General features: G+C 43.5%; 1 protein-coding gene across 1 annotated transcript in view; it reads right to left on the bottom strand.

Moving 5' to 3' along the window:
- Positions 1–21,526, bottom strand: part of LOC115088261 (tyrosine-protein kinase SRK2-like) — a 79,328-nt gene that overhangs the window by 48,385 nt on the left and 9,417 nt on the right. Inside the window, exons 2-3 of the mRNA XM_029596366.1 lie at positions 16,901–17,019; positions 4,691–4,851 (exon numbers count right to left, since the gene is read on the bottom strand). Of these exons, the coding sequence (XP_029452226.1) occupies positions 4,691–4,851; positions 16,901–17,019 (280 nt within the window). The remainder of the gene's footprint in view (positions 1–4,690; positions 4,852–16,900; positions 17,020–21,526) is intronic.

The raw sequence follows: 21,526 nt of genomic DNA, 5'->3' as shown, positions 1-21,526 counted from the left end.
CTCTGTGCCTGCGCTGACTGCTCTTCCTCCTCCTCCTCATCAGTTTCATCTCTCCCCTTCAGCACTGAAGTGGAGGCTAAGACAGAACTAACGAATCCTACTAAACCTTCGTCAGCTATTACTTCTTCCCACAAAAGATGATTCTTCATCAGAATCAGAAGCAAACATTGTCTGCGCTACATTGTCAAGCTAAGTTGTGTCTGCTGTTGCACTGCTGCTTTTGGGTATCGCCATTTTGTCTTGCATGACTCTGCCTCCCCTTCCCTCACCTCCAAAACTACAGAGTCAGAAACAGGTGGTGGCGATGCATCATCTTTAGGTTTCAATTTTTTTCCAGATGGAACTGCCTGCCCCTCCAGAGATGTTAGATTGGAACAGGTCCCTTTTTAACTTTAATGAGGGACTGGCACTCCCTTTTGAGGTGCCTCCTCTCCCAGTCCCAATCACTCGACCACATCTAGCTTTCCCTGACATTATGGATTTAATGTCACTGCCTACTAGGGATTTCAAATAAAATAATTATTTGCAAAAGAAGCCCACTGGGGATTTGGCTTCAGAGAGAACCTCTGTCCCAATATACGTGAGTCTGCAAAACTGGCTGCCCACAGGCACAGTGCCTTGATGTGCACTAATGTAATGTATGTATTGTGCACACAACAAAGTTATATCTACAAAAGAGGCCCATTGGGAATTTGGCTTCAGAGAGAACCGCTGTCCCAATATATGTGAGTCTGCAAACCTGGCTGCCCACAGGCACAGTGCCTTGATGTGCACTAATGTAATGTATGTATTGTGCACACAACAAAGTTGTGACTACAAAAGAGGCCCACTGGGGATTTGGCTTCAGAGAGAACCGCTGTCCCAATATACGTGAGTCTGCAAAACTAGCTGCTCACAGGCACAGTGCCTTGATGTGCACTAATGTAATGTATGTATTGTGCATACACAACAGAGTTGTAACTACAAAAGAGGATTTGGCTTCAGAGAGAACCACTGTCCCAATATTCGTGAGTCTGCAAAACTGCCCAGTGCCCACTGTCACTGATGCCCAGTGCACTGCCTTCTTGGATTAAAAGCACACAGAGAGACAGTGAGTTCAATTAAAAAAAAACTGCAGTTAACAAAAAGCCTGGCTTGGTACAGCAGCAAAATTGATGAAATATCTTTTTCAATGACAATTCTATCAAACTAGCTAGAAATTCAATATATATCCTACCCACGATACCCAAATCCTGCTTGCAACCTACCCCAAGGGTTAAAATAAGCAGCAAAATGCCACTGCTAGTGTTAGCAGCTTCTCTCAGTGGCACAGAGAGCCCATCTCAGATCAGTTTAAAAAAGTGTGGTAAAAAAAAAAAAACAGGGCTAGCTGGCAATGCAGCCAAATTGAACAAATATCTTTTTCAATTTAAGTAGCTAGCAATTGAATACAGATATGAGACACTCAAACTTGCTCTGAGTTCAGCCACCTCCCCGGACCACCTCCCCAGACCATCCCCGCCAAGAAAGTGTGTGGCACGCCGTGTGCTAAATGTATAAATAGTGCTGCGTCATCAGGAATAGCGTCACAGAGCACTGAGTGAGAGCGGCTTAGCTCTGATAGGTTGCATTCTGGTCTCCTTGCCAACCTGTCTGACCCACACTATGACAGGGCTGTGAGGTCACTTATGACTCACAGGAAACATAAGAACATAAGAACATGCCATACTGGGTCAGACCAAGGGTCCATCAAGCCCAGCATCCTGTTTCCAATAGTGGCCAATCCAGGCCATAAGAACCTGGCAAGTACCCCAAAACTAAGTCTATTCCATGTTACCATTGCTAGTAATAGCAGTGGCTATTTTCTAAGTCAACTTAATTAATAGCAGGTTTTTTGCTATGGATACTCCCACATGGCCTTCTCCTATTTTAAACGGCTGCTAAGAAATCACTGAGAGCCAAAAGAATGAAACTAATGATATGTTTGTATTCGTGGGGGATCGTGATACGTTTCGCAAACCCATGAATACAATGAATAGGGACATATATGTTGCGGATTGCCAATGCATTGCAAACGAATGCACATCCCTATAAAATAGCTCCCTCATCAGTTCCTGAACCAACTGCTCCATGAAACAGTTGTTTATTCCATCCAGGAACTTTATGTCTCTAACATGTCCTGATGTTATATTTATCCAGTCAATATTGGGTCCCCTTATTACTGCACTGCCAAATTTGTTATCTTCCCTGATTTCTTAGCATTTCATCATCTGTCTCATCATTTTGTCCATGTGGTCAGTAGTATACTCCTACCCAACACATATGGGATTTCTACCCATATAGATTCTACTGTGCATTTAGTTTCTTGTATCATCTTTATCCTGTTGGATTCTATGCCCTTCTGGACATAAAGCACCACACCCTCACCAAGTTGATCCTGCCTATCATTGCGATATAAATTTGTACCCTGATATAACACTGTCCCATTGCTTGTCCTCCTTCCACCAGGTCTCTGAGATGCCAATTATGTCTATCTTATCATTCACTGCTATATACTCTAACTCTCCCATCTTACTTCTTAGACTTCTGACATTGGCATACAGTGTAATTTTTGTTTGTATTAACAACCTGCTTTTCAGTTGATAAGGATAATTTGCAATCCTTTAACTCAGATGATTCTTTTCTTATAGGCACATGGGCTACTTTTACTTTTATTGGAACCTCTCTGTTGGGATGCCCTAACTCTCCTGTTTCATTAGTATCCCTTGAAGATATCTTCCTCCAACCATGCATTGCTGAGTGACTGTTGGCTTTCCCCCTTGTTCTAGTTTAAAAGCTGCTTTATCTCTTTTTTAAAAGTTAGCACCAGCAGCCTGGTTCCACTCTGGTTAAGGTGGAGCCTGTCCTTTTGGAAAAGTCTCCCCCTTCCCCTAACGTTTGTCCAGTTCCACCAGAGTGATGCTCTCCAACAGGGAGACTTTTCTGATCAATGACAGCACCGGGGCTGTCAGACTGGATTTGGGACTTAGCTACTTCGTCCCAGTCAGTTACTCTAGGTCCCATACCATGGGCATTCAATATATTTATAAGTCTCCTATGCAGATCTATGTCAAAGGCCTTACTGAAATCGATGTACATTACATCTAGCACTCTTCCTTGATCCAACTGTAGTCACCCAATCAACGAAATTGATCAGATTTGTCTGATAAGATTTACCTTTAATAAAACCACGCAGCCTCGGATCTTGCAATCAATTGGATTCCAAAAATTGCACAATCTTCTGTTTTTTCATTGATTCCGTCAGTTTGCTCACCACAGAGGTCAGACTAACCGTTCTGTAGTTCCCAGCCTCCTCCTTACTTCCATTTTTATGAATAGGAACCACATTCACCCATCACTAGTCCTCCAGAAATACTCCTGACACTAATGAAGTATTGAAAAGGTCAGCCAGCGGAGCTGTCAAGATATCTCTGTTCCCTTGGTACTCATCGCCTTATCTATTTTAAGTTTAGCTAGCTCCTCACGAACACACTGTTCTGAAAATCGATTGAGATTTACCTCACTTCCAATCTTATTTGTGTTTGCTTTATGTGGTCCTGATCCAGGCCCTTCCACAGTGTACACCGAACAGAAATATTTGTTAAAGCAATTTTGCCTTTTCCTCATCAGTCTCTACATATTGCTCCCCTTCACCTCTGAGTCTCACAATGCTACTTTTGCACTTCCTTCTATCACTAACATAGCTAAATAAAATCATGTCCCATTTTACCATATATGCTATTTTTTACTTCTATTTGAGTTTTTCTACCTATCCTAACAGCAGCAATGTAGTGAGTGGAGCAGCAGTCCCCCACCTCCTGCTCTGCTGGAACTGGTACTCAAAATGGCCCCGGCTGACCTCATGGCAGCAGTGCTGGAAGGAATTCTTCCACAGGTTTCCTACTCCTGATTAATGCAAGAAACAGGACCAGATGAAACTGAGCTAGGATTTCTTGAGTGGCGTTAAATGGCACTACCACTCATAGGTGCCAGCTCTGTAAGTGCAGTGAATGCTTGAGCACCCCTAATAAAATGCAAACTCCTTCACTATGCTCAGGGAGGGTTAATTTGTATTGAGTTTAGCACCCTCAGTTATTTTCAAAAGTTGTCTCCTATGACCACTGGGCTATTGCTCCAGCCCTTTTCTTTCTCATTGCTACTGTTTCTCTGTAAGTCTGCCTGTTTCTCTCTCTCTCTCTTTGTATATGTATATATATTTTTTTTTCTCTTATGTCTCCCTTAATCTCTTTGGCAAACACAGAGGGCAACTGTGATAACTGTCAGTTTCCCTATAAAAATGTATACCAGAGTGTTTGGCACAAGCAGAATTCTGAGTGTTTAAAACACACAATGATTTCAAAACCAAATCAGTTTGAACTTTCCCTCCCTCCCCTGACCCAACCCTGCTCCCTTTTCCTCTATCCCCCTCCTCCCCACAAAGGGAAAAGTATTGCCTGCTTTTAAACTACACTGAGGGGGCGAAATGGGGACATTTTCCAAACACATTTTTGATGTGAGTAAAATGCATGATTTCCCACATAAAAACCTTTGAATATTGCTTGCATTAACATTTTATACTTTTATCGTTCGCTAGGTCTTCCTCTGGTTTCTCTCTGCATCCAATGTGTTTGATGCTCTCTGTTTACTTATTAATGGAATGGAATGCTCTTACCTTCACACATGGCTGCTTCAGCCTGGTGCACAGTCCATCTTCAGTGTGGGAGTAATATTTCACCAGTTCTGAGAGGCTCCTGAACTGTTTTCTCTCAACTATGTGGAATGATTTCTCTGAACCGAGGATTTTGTAGTGCCTCACCTGCTCTCTGCAGCGAACTGAGGGTAAAATCAGAAAACACTCTGCAGTGCAGATCCAGAGAGCCTCTAGCATATTCTCCTATATACGAGGTACAGAACATGTTATAAAAATGTGTATACTACCGACTGGCCATGAGAATACTCAGGGATCTGTAGCTTAATGAGGGATTTTTGCCACAGGGCAGTGTGTTAGTCAGTGGAAGGCACATTTACAATACAGGTATATTAAACATTAATATCTGTCACTATAAAAGTCCTTCACATACTATAAGTCCCATCAAGTGCAGCATATGAAATAGTATCCTTACTGCAGGCATTCTTCCTAGGCTGCAGTCTATGCTGTGGGAGCCTTACGTAACCCCTGTACCAAGGGGCCACTTTCCAGCCCTGGGGAGAGTTGGATGTACTCACTAAGGATGAGCTATGCTCACTCTCTGGGGACAGGTTTCCCTGTAAGGCCAAACTGGTTGAAGACACTCCCAATATAGTCCCATAAACTCCAGTGTCCATAAACTCCAGTGTCCAAAAAGTAAATAATGTATTGTAACACTTAAAAGGTAAATGTACTAATGTAGTGCAGCCCAGTGTTAGGGCCGAACTGGTGCAGAGACACACTCAGTCTCCGGGCTAAGTCCCAGTTTCTTTAGTGCCAGTCCTTTCAGCCCCAGGGCATGGATTCTCTCGATGGGGGTGGGGGGGAGCTTAACCTCCTGGGCCCAAGTTGTGCAAGGGAGCGGGGCATCTACTTTCAGTCTCTTCACTGTCTCACAGTTAATACTCGCTGTTCATTGGTTCAGAGGGAAGCACCTTCCTTCAGGATAAAAAATAGGCAGAATACTGGAGGTGGTGTTTAAAAAAAATTGCTGTAACAAAAAATAACTACAAAGTCCATTCAAAAGATAAAGTCCAGGAATCTTTACAAAAACATAAAAGTTCACCGTGCCTGTTCTCACTTCGTTCTTCTCTGAGCCAGTAATCCCTGTGGGGTAGGGACTTTTGAAAGACCCACACTCCTGGGTGACTGAAAGTGGGCTCCTGGCAAAAAGGCAAGGGTCTCAATCTCTCTGATAGTCTTCAAACTCTGGACCTTGAATGGCAAAGAGCGAAAACTTCCCAACAATACAACCGAATTGCTTCTCTCAAAAAAGCTTCTCTACTCCAGGCAGATGCAGAAGCATCCCACTTCACCTGGGTGTGGGGCAAGCAACGCATCCAGATTCTCTTTTCTCAAGTGTGTGTGTGTGTGTGTGTGTGTGTTGGGGTGTGGGGAGTGTCCCCTCCTGAAACTGGGATCAAGTCCAAAAACTAGAAAAAAAAATTCTCTTTACTAAAATCAGTCTCTGCAGCACCTCCAACCCTCTCTTCTCCAGGCCAGAGGGGCCTAGCCTGGGACCTCCATCAAAAACCTCTCCTCATAGCACCAGCTCCAAATCCTCTGCCTTTTGCACTTGCTCAGCCCCAATTTATGGGACCAAGCTGACCGATCCCAGCCTTGGGAGAAGGAAACTTTTAGGCATGGTCTAAAAACTCCCAGTCCCTTAATGCTGGCAAAAGGGTAAAACTTACTAGCATGGGATCGGAATATCCCTTTCAGTAGGAAAACGGTTTCTTGAAATCGCAATCCAGTTCCTTATTCACTTCAGTTGTCGTCATCTTGGTATGATCACAGAAATCACAATTTAGCTCTTTACACTTCACCGTTGTTTCACTTGTAATCCAAAATTTCCGTGGCTCCAGCAACTCCATCACTGCACTTCTGGGCAGCCTCTCTCACTTCTCTCTGCCACAATTTCTATCAACCAGTCTCTTCTTTCTGGCACTCTTAGGGGGTCCTGATGGTATTTCTTCTCTGTTACAGAAGTCTCTATTCTACTCATGCTTCAGAAGCAGCTCACATCCCCACTCACAGGAGTGACTCCAGCGTCTGTACACCACAGTGTCAGTCCCCAGCCCAGTGCTGAAATAAACAGCTGCAACCCCCCCATAGGTCCAGCCAGCCCCTCCAGCACAGTCCCTTCGTATGTCCAAATCCAATCTCCCCCCTTTCTTCTCAAAGTGCTCAGTACTCACTTTTCAGAATCAGTTCACGCTCCTGTCTCTACCTACAGAAGCAACTCCCGGGCCTGTATACCCCCTTGTCCGTTGGCCACAGTGTCAGTCCCGAGCCATGCACGGAAATAAGCAGCTGAAACCTTTCCCCTTAGGTACTGCAAGTCCCCCCAGCACAGACTATGTATCCAAATTCCAAATGTTGTCTTAATCAGCAAGAACTTGTAAGCCACACTTGCACTTCTGTCCACCTCTGGGCTGTTGGAAACCCCCCAGGCACTCCTCGACTCACACTCTTGCAATCCACACTGGTCTCTCCTTTTAGCTCCAGTCCAACCTTTAGGTCTTTGATAAGCACTTCAGGGTGAGGTTCTAGGTGTTTCTCCTCTACCCCCTTGGCATGTACCCTCCAGAGACTCCTGTTATCCTGACTTCTTCCTCAGACGACCTACCCCTGGTCCATGTGCACATATTCCTTTACACTGCACACAGCTCTCACAACCATCGGCTGGCAGTCACATCTGCCACTCAGCACACAGGCACACTCCTACCAGGGCTGTCCTTGACCACCAATCTAGAAGTTTCCCAATATAAAGAATAAGGTAAACTTTTAACACAATACACACCACTAAAGGATGAGCCACCTACATATCTCCTTCTACTAGCCATTCCCCTTTTTTGGCCTCCCAGTAACACCCACAGGAAATCAGAACATTCTTAGGGGCCGATGCAGTATGGTGTGCTCAGCCGAGCGCACTGTTAACCCGCAGTCAGACGTGGGTAGAATAGGCGCTAATCAATCCCCTAATGCAATAAGGGGATTAGCGGATATTCAGCGCACGTCCAACGCGGAGTGAATCTAATAGCGCTCATCACATGCAAATGCTCTGAATGAGGCTATTAGGCATTCATTCCCGATGCAAAAAAAAAAAAAAATGTGCGTCTCGGACGCACATTTAACTGTCATCTATTAACGCTTGCCTGGAGCAGGCGTTAATAGCTGAGCGCATTTAAATCAAGTACAGAAAAGCAGAAAAAACTGCTTTTCTGTACTGCCTCCTAAAAAAATAAATAGACAGTTGGTTTCAGGAAACGGATGCTTGACTGACAAGCATTTGCTTCCTGAACCTTCGGCGTCGGTTTTCCTTACCGGCGGATGGCCGAGTCACGAAAACCGACACCGGTAAACCGGTGTCGGTTTTCGTGCCTGCTGTCTGCCAGTAAGGAAAACCGATGCCGGGTCTATCAGCATTGGTTTTCGTGATGGCCGTCTGCAAGTCAGGAAAATCGACGCCGATAAACACGACGTAGGTTTTCATGCCTCGGCTGTCCGCCGGTAAGGAAAACCGATGCCGATAAACTTGGCATCCGTTTTCCTTGACCACGGACAGCCGAATCACGAAAACCGATCGAGACCCCCTAATTTCAATATTGCATGGCGCCTGGGGCGCATTAAGAAAGCGGGCCCTGACTGTTCAGCGTCCGCTTTCTACAAGAATTTATTGCATCGGCCCCTTAGAATTTAAAGCATTGAACTTTTAACCTGTCAGATCCATTGAAAGCATAGCTCCAGTAAAACAGAGCTACTACGCCATCTAGTGACCCCTTGGGTTTACACTTACAACAGTAAAAGGTGCAGACTGGCACTGCTCCTAGTTTCCTGTGGCAGCTCAGGATATATATATATATATATATATATATATATATATATATATATATATACTGTTGCGTACATTTGAATCATTTTCATATTAAAACATATACACTTATTTTAATTTGTCACTGTTTGATTACCTCCCACTCGCCCCATCTCCCATCCAGTCACCTTTTTTGATATTTAAATTATTTGATAAAATTTAAGAATTGCTTTCCAGATTTACTTTAAATCGCCCAAAGTGATGTACAAAAAAGAACATAAAACAATGCATAGAATAAAACAAAATTACAATTAAAAACAGACAAAATCAGATTGTAACTTCCACCTCCACCATTTCTACCGTCCCATACCTCACAGATCATTGTTCTCGCCCTTAATAACTCCCTCCACATACCTTAGCGACCATTAACCATGTTTTTAGTTTAATTCAGAATTGCATTAGATCTTTTTCCTCTCTGATCTCCGGTGGCAGTTCATCCCATAGGTACTACCATGGAGAAGGCCCTGTTCTGAAGCTTAACATGATGGTAGGCTTTAGCTGGCGGAAGCTCCAACTGATGATAATAATGAGATTGCAAACTCCTAATCGGACAGTTCTAATTCAGCTGATTTCTCATATATGGCAGACAATTCCCTCAAAATTTTGCATGCAAATATAGATTGTTACTCAATTAGAAGTTAAATCTTCAAAATAAGTGTCAATTAATGATTTAGAACAATGTGCAGTTCATCTTATATTTAGTAATTGAATAATTTAAGTCCTATTTCTGGTCATTGACAAACTAACATAAGACATCTCATAATCAGATTTAAAAACCTCTTAGATTTAAACATACTCACTCCTTAAACAGCTTTAAAAACTTTAACAATTTAACAAAATTAAGATGCAGACAAAAAGTCCAGCAGCAAGATGGGGGCTAGCCAGTATTTTGTATTGAGTGCCATATATATAATTATTTATCTGCTAGGAGAGGTTGTACGTGTACACCCAGTGCAAAGAGATCCTGGCTGTCGAAGAATGAGTCCAATCAGACCTGGCAGACCTGTAAGAGCTGAGGCAGTCAGAGAGAAATCCTTCAGGGTCATAGTAGAGGAGTCCCAACTCCAGCCTAGCAGCTCTTGTGCTGTTTTGGAGCAGCAATATTACCTAGAAAGTGCTCATTTCCTTGGTATGGCAGGAAGTGGTCCTGTAGCTAGGTGCTGCCCTTAAGGTGAAGCTTTAGCCTCTCACACTGAGGATGTGTTTCCAGGTGCGTGTGCCCAGGAGGATAGGATTAGGACTGCCATTATAGTTAGCAATTTGATCATTCAGAATATAAATAGCTGGATGGCTAGTGGGCATGAGAATTGTTTGGCAATTTGCCTGCCTGGTGTGAAGGTAGCAGACCTCAAGTGTCACCTAGATGAGATTTTAGAGTGCTAGGGAAGAGCCAGCTGTCGTGGTACATGTGGGTATAAGTGACATAGGAACATGTAGGAGGGAGGCTAAATGTAAGCTTTTAGGTAGGAATTCAAAGTCAGCATCTCCAAGGGTGCATTTTCCCATTCCATATTCAGGACCCTAAAGGCAGGTTGATCTCCAGAATCTCAATGCGTAGATGAGAAAATGATGCATGGAAGAAGGCTTTAGGTTTGTTAAGAACTGAGGAACATTCTGGGGAAAGGGAAGCCTATACCGACAGGATGGGGTCTACCTTAACTAGGGTAGAACCCAGCTGCTGGTGCTAACATTGAGAAAGGAGATAGAATACCTTTTAAATTAAAGCATGGGGGAAAGCCCATAGTGTTCAAAAGTGCATGGTTCAGATGCTTTTCAGCATCTTCAAAGCAGATTATATTCAGGTACTATGATTATTTGCCTGACCTCTACAGTGGGATTTGAATGCTTTTTTCACTGGTTCATAGCCCACTGCTCTAACTACTAAGCTACTCCTCTACTCTTCCAAGTATAGATATCCTGCTGGATCCTTACCAGAAACCATATGTTGTGATACCACTTGCGGTCTGATCCGCACGCAGCTTCTCACCTTTTTACTTTTGCTGCGCTGCCTTTTTGACGTGGCTGGAGGCCGCCGACGCTGGAGCCGTGCTGCTGACCACCCAAAGGGCCAGGAGGCCGCTGCTGCTGCCGTGCCCACATGGCCCGGACCGCCGCACTTCCAACCTCCTAAGCGGCCAGGAAGTCGCTCCCAGCTTTGTTATCCCTTGCGGTAGGGAGCCGCAAGTCAGCCTGCCTTCAATGGCAGGGAGCCACCAACACCTCACTCGAACTTGCTCTGTGGCCTAGTGCCACCCCTGGCCTACCTTCACAGCAAGAATACCGCCAGCACTCTATTCTTCCTTCTGCCTACCTCTAGGCATGTGGCTGCGCCTCCTTACTAGATTTAAAGGGCCCACGGCCAGATGTGCCCCGGGCCCCACCTGATGACATCATTCTGGGCGTCTCCTGTTCCAGCCCTATAAAAGGGCTTTACCTTCACTCCTGCTTTGCCTTGCATCGGAGTTCTTCGCTCCTGGAAGTCTTGTCTTTCAGCGTTCCATCAGGTCTTCGTGTCTTCATTGGAGCTCCATGTCCTGTTTTGATTCCTGAGTCTTCGTTGCTTGTTCTGATGTCCGTGATCCAGTCTTCATGTTCCTGTTGTTCCGTGATCCAGTCCTGATGTTCCATGATGATCCTGTCTTGATGTCCTGAGCCCTTGGTTCCTCATTGCCACCTTTCCTGGTGTGCCATGTCGTGGCACAGGCCTGCCTTCTTGTCTGCAGCACAAGTCTCCAAAGGGTCATCCTGTCCGAAGCCAAGTCTCGTCTTGGTCCTGTCTCTTGAATCTTCCTGTTTGAAGCCAAGTCTCGTCTTGGTTCTCCCTCCTGAATCTCGTTCCGGCTCCTCGGATTCCCTTGTGGCTGCTCCGTCCATACCTAAAACTCTGTTTGAACCTGCTCAGCTCCAGCATGGTCAGTGATCAGCCATGGGCGGCTGTGTTGGGCACGTCTCGGTGCAGGCTTCTTCTGAATCTTTGCCATGTTCCAGCTTCAACTTCTACGTATCCGTCTGGAGTCTGCCTCGCATCAAGCGTGGTCTGCGACCAGCCCCGTGGGTCCACCCTGTGGTGGGCTGTGTAGGGTGCGCTGCGTCATAGCCTTAACCTAGTCCTTGATCCTGAACCTTGATCCTGAACTTCCTCACTTCGAGTCCTCGTCTGAATCTCTCTAGTGCTCAGAGTTCCAAGTTCCTCGTCTGAGTCTTCATGTTCCAAGTTCCTCGTCTGAGCCTTCCATGTTGGTCTTCCTGAAGCGTGCAGGACCGGTGGAGAGTTTGAATCTTCAGTTTCCACCCATGCTTGGACACGTCTCGCCTGCCTTGGTACTGCCTTGGAGCCTTCTGGGGTTGTGCCATGGCCCAAGGACACACATTCCTCTCAAATGGGACTGTTCTCCTAGCACTCCCTAACACCATATACAATATACCATTTGTGAGGGGGAGGAAAAAGAGCAATAGTGTTGGTGTATAGCCCCCCCCCCCCCAGCCCTGGCATCATACAACATATGTGGAGGCCGCCAAAAATTGATATGGGAATTTAGCGGAGGCTAACAACCTTTCATCCCTATGGCGTAAATGTGTCTCCTGAACAAATGCTACCGTTGCTTGCAATCGATTTAATTCCCTGAACAGCATCTGGCATTTGAAGGGGGAATTTAAGCCCTTTACATTGATTGTCACAAATGTTATACTACTCATGATCGTGACCTTGTACCCCTCCCATCACCTTCCCTTTCCTCTCCCTCCCCTCCGATTGCATAACCTCTACCTCCCAGTATTGCAGTTCACCTCTACCTTGATCTACTAAAGTTCCAGAAACCACATGAAAACACTGACTCTTTTCCCCTACCTTCCTTCCCGCACCCCCCTTCCCCTTTCCCCCTTCCTTCCCAACCACTAACCCCATTCGCATCCCCGTCCACTATTCCCGTGGACCCCTATAAAGAAGGAAAGAGTCATCCGGATGTTCCCCTCCCTAGCATTATAACAATTCAAAACTTAATACATCTTTTCCCCATAAGTGATTCATATGTGAGGTAGAAAAGTAACTCTTAGCACCAGAACCTTTCCTCTCTTTCTGCACCATTGCAAGCTCTTGGTATCTATGTTTTATCCCACAAAGTCCAATCTACCAGATTATAAAGATCAGTATTATCTGTCCATGTGTATCTTGATCAGCAAGCCGCAACTCCCATCTTTGCAAAATCTTGTATCAGAGCTCTGTTCCCTTACTCAGTTCAAGGGAGGAGAGACTCTTAATTCAGGTTGGTATTTCTCATGGCTGCACAGTCTGTCCTCCGGAGTGTCTAGTAAGGTGCCTCCCGCCTGGCCTGGCTCTTTTCCACTTAGGAGCCACCAACGTGACCTCCCGAACCATTGTGAAGGCCTCTTCATTGGTTTTAACGGTGGATGTTGTCCCTTGCATAGTGAATGCCAGGCCCCATGGATACAGCCATCAATACCTGATGCGTTCTTTTTGCAAAATTGTCGTCAATGGCTGAAGCTCTCTCCTTCTTTTCAACGATGCTGGAGAAATGTCATTGAATAAGGTAAGTTCATGCTCTTCCCACTTAAATGGTGCTAATTTTCAAGTGCATCTCATGAGCCTTTCCTTAACCAGAAAGCTGTGCATACACACAATTATGTCTCTTGGGGCATTGCGCAGGGCCCTGCCCAGCGCTCTGTGTGCCCTCTCGATCACCACTTCCATGTGGCTTGGATCCACTCTCGGTTCCTCCAAGGCAGCCAATAGTATGGAACAAATCTTATGGGCAACCTCCAAGGCATTCGTGTACTCTGGAGTTTCTGGCAGCCCCCTTATCTGAGATTAGACCTCCATGATCTAATCTCTAGATCTTCCAGTTTTATGAACATGTCCTCCTGTTTCTGGTGATATTCTTCCATACCTGTCGCCAAGGCCATAAGCTTAGTTCCTTGTTCCTCCACCAATGCCTTAGCGTCTTCTACTCTCTTTCAAGGTCCCTCAGATCTGTCAGGAGATCTGCAATGGACAAGCAAAAGTCTTCCCGTAAAGTACGAATATCTTGTTTGAGATCTTGGAACCAATTGTTAAAGTTCTGTTTCATCAGCGTATCCAGAAGCTCTTCGCTTTCGGAGCATGCTCGCTCTTTCACAGAAACTATGCCATCAGCCTCCACTGCGTCAACCATGCTGGACAAGGCCTCAAATCTCGATCCGCCCTCATCGAACGAGAAATGGGTTAAATCAACCTGCTTTTTCTTGCTGGTCATGTTACCGATATTTCTATAGTTAATGCCAGTGCTTTTCATCCAAATCAGCCATACTCAGGGGGAAAATATTAAGTTTGCCTGTGAAGGGGAGCGGAGAAGGAAGTTCAAGCATCCATTCTCTCCGGATGACGTCACTTCCTCCCGAGGCATGGCATTATATATAAAGAACAGTATTAAAGCAACAGCATTCCTCGGCTTATGAGGTAAGGAGGAGGCACTGTGGATTAATCTGAAAAGAGGGAATGGAATATGTTTATAATTCTGAATATATACAGACCTCTATCACAGACAGGAGATGGATAGGGATTTAATGTAAAATATTCACAGGATTGCTGTGAAAGGGGAGATGCTACTGCTAGGTGATTTTAATCTTCCAGATGTTGACAGGGACATCCCAACTGCAGTATCTTCTAGAAGCAGGGAGATACTGGATTCTCTGCAAGGAGAACTGTTCTGTCAACTGGTAATGGAACCTACACCGGGGGGCAATACTGGATATGGTTCTTACCAACGGGGACAGTATTTCTGATTTTGTAGTGGATGATCATCTGAGAACCAGTGGCCACTGGATGGTGTGGTTAAATATTAGGACATAAGAAATGAAGGTTCATTCTAAGGTGGGGGAGTTCCTCAAGGAGTCGTTAGCTAGATGGGAAATAGAAGGGCAGGGGGAAAAACTAAAAGGAGATATCATAAGGGCAACTAATGGTTTGGTTAGGAATGTAAATACAGGGAAGAGGAAAAAGAGACATGGCTTTCTAAAGAAGTAGCTGAAAAGGTAAGGAAGAAAAGGTTAGCGTTCATAAACCATAGAAGATCTCAGAAAGAGGAAGACAGGTGGCAATATCTGGAAAAATTAAGAGAAGCTGGGAAAGTGGTCAGAAGAAAAAATAGCAAATACAGTAAAATGGGAAGCATGACCTTTTTTAGATTGTTAGTGATTGAAGGAAGTGCAAAAATCTCTGTGATAAGAGAGGATGAAAAAGATCAAATTGACAAACTTAAGAGTGACAATTCACTAGGACCAGATGGCAGCCACCCTAGAATCCCAAAACAACTAACATAAAGTTGCACTTTGAAGTTACAACTTTGAAGCACCCCCTGCTTCAAAGTTGTAACTGAAATGTGCAGAGGTCACACCAGTCCTATAATCTCACAAGTTCCCAAACAGCTCTGGGACATGTATACTTTGAATAGGGGTGAGGCTATACTTCCAGGGCCCATGGCGTTGGGATGGAAATCTCTTTTCTGGGTGTAGTTCTTAATACTCATGTGTGGATGCAGAAATTGACAGGTAGGATACTCTGGCTGGATATTTCAAATTAAATCTTTACTGTGATATTTCAGTATAATCAATTTGTACTTAAAGTTGTTTCCAGTTACATTTATGACCCGATCTAGTGTAGATCCTCACCACTCTCCTCTATCTGTGAATGTGTCCCTCAGTACTGAGTTCTGAGATGTTCTTACCCTCCAGGGTTAGGAATGATAAGTACCACAGGTGGTGGGTATATTATAGGCATAATGGGATCCCTTCCCCAACAGTACTTGAGGTCAAGGTATATTTTCAGATGTCCAATAACCAGTCCTTATCCTATATCCCAGGGTGAAGACTCTGATGAGGGTTTTCAGATGTTACAAAATTTCTTATTCCTGATCTCCTCTCAAAACAGCAAAGTTGGATCTCTTTGACTGAAAGGTCCTATAGCCAGGAAAAAGTCAGCTCACTACTGGGCAGAAAGGGTGGTAGAAAAAAAACATCCTCCCAACTCAAAAGGAAAAATCTTCTCAAACACCAACAATCAAAACTTTCTTGGTGAGTCACCACTGCCTCTACACAGGTTGTGAGAAGGACACAGCAAGACAGCACCTTTTACCTCCCCGAACCAGGACCAGTGATTCGCAAGACAGAAAATCCAAAATGAACTTCCGGAAAATAATAAATTACTTGCTCCAAAAATCTGAAGCTGGACAGAGCTATGTCTCTCCCCTTCTTCAGTGTTTCTGACTGAGGGCGTAAAACTGGAATTAGCCGTGCCTCTATTGCTCTCCTTATAGACTTATCACCAACAGGACACGCTTTGTGCTAACTCAATGGGACCGTCTGAAGAAACAACTCCTATTCCTTTAAAAAACAAACAGAGATGCCACACCACTCTTTTATTTCCACCTACATTTATGTAGCCAGGAGCTAACCATTTCAGCCAGCCTGTTAAGAATGGTATGCCTCTCTCCTATTTCCTAAGCCAGGACTTAGGCTAGGGCCATCTAGTGGAGACCTAGAGGTCTCTACACCAGTAACCTGTAACCTATCATTTGAAATAGCCACAAAACCTGAAAGCAGGGGGCTGTTCCGGTTCATGCCTCTCCTCTGGGTTCCTGATGCTGACCCTCATCCAGTGTTACAGCTGCATATCGAGAGGCCACCCAAGCTAAGTCTGGTTTTACTGGCCTTGGCTCAAGTGCTATCCAGCCATTTAGCCTCTTTATATTTATCTCTTCCTAACATACCATTCGCTGCTGATTGGACATACCATAATGTGGTTGCATCAGGTACACATCTTGAAGCCACTGGCCTTCTTTTAACTTGGAACTTCACTGAAAATACGGCTGAAGCAAAATTAAACGACATAAGTTTTGGAAAAATAAAGCTGACCAATGCTGCTGATTCACATCGATGCATGTGAAAAAAAGATAAGTATTTACGTAATTTTTCCCTGAAGCAGTTGATAGTACAAAACATCAGCTGATATTGGGATGTGATTGAACTGTTCAGGATGTGATTGAACTGTTCATCTAGACACATTGATGATATGCTTTGAGGCTATTTTATTTGCATAAAAAACTTATAAAAAGCATACTTATTGGGGTAGATGATTGAGAGGACCAGCACTGAATGCAAAAGTTCTGAAGTGTTTTTTTTCCGGCTTGCTGATACCCCTTTATATAAACACCATTTGTATTTACCTTTTGGCACACCAAATTATAGTGTACGCTGACTTCTTTATCTTGGAGGATTACTCACTACAGTACATTCTTTAACAGCAGTTAAAAACGTAGCCCCAGACATACCTGAAAGGTAGTAGCATCCAATTTCCTCGTTCTTCCAAACTTGAAAAGCCCCATCATCATTTCTAGGGTTAAGAAGGAATCTTCTGGCATCGAGACGATTCAAAACCCCAAAATACCAACTAAAAAGATATGACAGTTCAGACTGTTAAACTATGCACCTTCTTCAATTAAATGGTTAGCTTAGTTGAAGAAGAACAACAGTCCACCAAGTGCAATCACAGAATCATAGAATACAATGCCCATCTAGTCTGCCCATCTTCCTTTCCTGCTGCAGTACCCTATATCCCACTTCATCTCCAGCTTTCCCCTTCACCTCCTCACAACTAAGGAGCCTTATGCATACCCCACACTTCCTTGAAGTCTGTTGTAACCCCTGTGCTGGTTGTACCCGGGATAGTGATACCAGAGGCCATATTTCAAATACAGTTTCAGGTGACAAAATTTCATACTGTTAAAGTGTTTTAAACTCCTGGGCTCCCTGAGCAGGGGAAAAGATAACTTTCAAGGCCCTTCACATTGTAAACACTTAATTCCCAGTCGACAGTTCTTGTATACAGCACCAAGTCACTTTGTAATTAAAAAAAAGCACACTTTGGTTTCCAACAATACTTTTACATCAGATGTTGCAAAATGATAAAAATATTCTTTGCAGCTGTTCATTTTACTTCTCAATGGTACAAGTGCTTTAAATAAATTTGAGACTTCTTACAGTCTTGTTCAAGGTTTAGATGGTAAAGCCAAATGATTTAGTATTTAATCTGTTTCTCTCATCCCATTGGCATAGGGCAAGTTAATGCTTCCCTCCCAATGTTGGTGATTCATTAAAGGTGAAATCTATTTTATACAGTCATTTGTCTCCTACTTCTCCATGCAGTTTTCTGCTCTGAGTTCCCCAGCCTGCCCACAGCACCTGAATGGCAGGTACCAGTCTTAGTTCCAGTATCAGAATGATACTCCTGTTATTCCTCTTCTCCAGCAGATATTCATGAGCCCTTAAGGGGTCCATCTTAACTCCTTTCTCCCCTCTCTCCTTCTCCATTGGATGGATGTAAATCATCCCTCCTCTGGATACTGATGATCCATAGGTTCCTTCTCAGTGAAGAGACCTCTCCCTTTTAAAGTTCAAGAACTTAAAAATTGAATAGATATAGAGGGTGAAAAAAACTCCCATATCTAAAAGTAACATACAATTTCCATGGAGGTTCAACTTAAATCATTAAAAAAACAAACAAACCATGTTGCCCCTAAGATGGGAAAAAGAAAACTCCACATCCTAAGATGGTGGTCTGGATTTACTGCATGTATCAGAGGAATACACCATTTACTTTCATCCACATGGGGGAGCTATACACCCACACTATTGTTTATTATATTTTCTCCCAAAACAAAAATACACCTGTTCCTGATAGGGTTCCATTAATCTCTACAGTGTTAGTTTTTGCATCTACTGGGAAGTTATTCCATATATCTATTACCCTTTATACAAGGATCATCCCTCTTCATTTGCCATTTCTAAGGAGATCCTGATCAGTTTTTTTTTTCTTCACTTAGGGCTTAATTCATCAAGACTTATTCCTATAGACTCAGGGGACCCAATATTCAGTAAGCTGGTAAGCAGATAAATTATCTGGCTACAGTTAGCCAGATAACATATCCTGGATATTCAGTGGGTTAAATGTCCCACTGAATAACTGATTAAAATTATCCAGCTAACTGTGGCCAGATAATTTTATACCTAACTGGCTATATTTTGATTATACCAGCAAAAAAAAGGGAATTGTCGAAGAACCTCTCTATATAAAGATGTCTTGCAATTAAATAGATGAAGCTGCATCAGCAAGCCTGATGACGTGCCCCTCGGAACTTTGGGCCACCCGGACGACTCAATCATTTGCGGCAAAACAACTATTTTTCAATATATTTTTTATGCATTTAAAATATAAAGTCCATCAATTTGGTGACTGGGGCTCTACAACGGCCAATATTTTGCATCAAAAAAGCCTCATCAGGAGCCGCGTAGTTCCTTTTGTGAAGATGGACGAGATGTTACGACCGAAACATCAGCCGTTGTAGAGCAAAGTTAGCTGGATAAACTTATCTAGCTAACTTTAACAGGATATTCAGCAGCACAGCCACATCACTGAATATACCCAACCAACTTAGTTAGCCAGATAACTTTATCTGGCTAACTTTAGAACTACTCTATACCATGACCAGTTATCCGGATCAAGTTATCTGGCTAACTCTGATTACTGGAGTTAGCCAAATAACTTATCTGGCTAACTTAACTTTGCCCTGGAACAACCTATATTATCTGGCAAAATTTTAGTCTACCCTTCCTGCTCCAGCTGGACCCCCACCCCCTCCCCACCCCAAATCCCTAAATACAACCAGAAGTTTGGAACTAGCATCCAGCTCTCAGTGCATCCAATGTTGCTGTCAGAGTATTGTTTTCATGGTAATGTGGGATGCACCAGGAGCCAGTGCTGCACAGTGCACCTTGAGGCTGAAATATTTTCCCAAGATGTCTATAGCTATACAAATGAATATGTTTCATAGGTATATGTTAGAAATTTCTGTGGCATGTTTGATAATTACCCTCTTAATGAATAATTTTGTGTTAGATCCTGATAGGGACTAGGTTCTCTGAGGTGTTTTAAACATAAGGAGACCCAATTCCTCGATTGTGTAATAATGCATTTCCTGTTGTAGCTGAGACTACAACAGAACTTGGTTAAAACATTTCTCCTCGTAAGACCTGTAGTCTTACAAATTGGGTTCTTTTTGTTGCTCAGATTCTGTACAAATGCATTCAGTACCATTCGATTAGGTGTGGTGGGGACTGTGCCCGTCACTAAATTTAATTCCCAGATTTTTCCAGCTATGGGCAGTGGGAGTGAGTTTGCATTTCTGAATCCTCCCCTTGCCAAAACCCCACCTTTTAGGGGGATAAGCTTCAAGGGGGGCTATAAGATCCCTTGGAGCAAACTCAATAGTCAGAGGGTTAGATGTGGCTGAAGGAGACAGAGATCCCTCCCAGGATCTCAACAGAGAGGGCGAGGAGCTGGAAATCTCAGAGCAGAGGCGAGATAGAGAAGGAGAGCTGTTCGAGCTGTTCATGAGATTCATCCAGAGTCTTAACTGAGGAGACGTTTTTGACTGTTGGAGATTTTTGCATTTTATTTCCTGGTGTGAAGAGAGTGGTTGCTGCCTGCCCCCTCCTCCTCCCCCGGCTCCCTGTGGATAGGGATTGAATCTTTTTACTCAAGTGACCAGACAAGCAAGGATGAAAAAGAGCATCAAGAGCTTCAGTGTTGGATAATTGGATTACAGTTTAAGGTTTTGGGAAGTTTGGAACCCATTTTGGATATTTTTGGATTGGGGATATTTTTCCAACAGATTGGATGATGCTCGAGGCTGCACTCTAGTAGTCCCACCCCACTGGTGAGGGTGAAGGTGCGAGAGGTAGGAGGGAAGTGAAAAAATCTAGAATGGACAAGGATACCACTGCTTTTCTCATTTTGATCTTTTTGATGTTTTTGATTTTCTCATTCTTGGGGTGGATACTTTTATTTAAGTTACAGTAAAGGGTTTACGTTGAACACCACTACTGGACTCCTTTTGCATTTCTTCCTGCTGATTCCAGTGAAAGGGTTGAATGGATTGAGACTGGGTTGAGTTCATTTTCTATTTGTTTATTTCACAATAGCCCTAGAATTATCATAGTGGTCTTTGTTTCTCAATGCTAATTTTCCCACATCTGTGACAGACAAAGGGCTGTGTCTTTGTGTATTGTATTATTCTTTAAATTGGGACCTGCCAGCATGCCGATAGGTGAACTTACAGGTATGTATGCTTGTTGACCTTTATTTTTTTCTAATACACATTGCTAGGGATGTGCATTCGTTTTCAACGAATGTGGCATCCACAATGAATAGGTCCCTATTTGTTTGATTCGTGGGTCCATGAAATGAATGATGAGCCTCCACGAATGAAACAGATCATATTAGTTTCATTTGTTTGGTGCACTCTTGCCACTCCTGGTACCCCTTTGCCCCTTAACGATGCCTTAGGCTATTCATGCCACTTTGATGCCACTTTGCCACAGTCTAAGTACCTTGGAGCTCTTTTCCCATTCTGATGATTGCTCCCCAGAAGTTTCATCTGAATTGATAAGAAACCCCCAATTCTGCAGCCAAACATAGGCTGCAAATACTTCCCCCATTGACTTTAATGGCAAATGAAAAATGAATGAAACTAATAAACGAATATGATTTTTTGCTATGAAACTAATGAAATGAATTGGGGTCCCAATGAAATGAAAAAATGAACAGAAACACATTTTTTTCTTCTACACATCCCTACACATTGCCATCCCACCACAGAAAGACATCTGCATGATTCTTTTCTGTACTTTTGTAATCATTTTCTAGACACAATCTGGTCTACAAATAAATGACCTGGAATTCTAAAAGTCATTTTTACAGTAAGCATTGTTGTTTATGGCTCACCATGCCCAATAAGGCTCATGGCAATCTGGAACATAATAAAATTACATATAGTAGCAACTTACAATCAATAAGGTCATTTTACAGCATCACATAAAATAAGTCATTATATTAATAA

This window comes from Rhinatrema bivittatum, chromosome 3, assembly GCF_901001135.1.
Source record: "Rhinatrema bivittatum chromosome 3, aRhiBiv1.1, whole genome shotgun sequence".
Taxonomy (NCBI): Eukaryota; Metazoa; Chordata; class Amphibia; order Gymnophiona; family Rhinatrematidae; genus Rhinatrema; species Rhinatrema bivittatum.
Note: the sequence above shows the minus strand (reverse complement) of the source record. Positions and strands in the feature narration are given on the sequence as shown.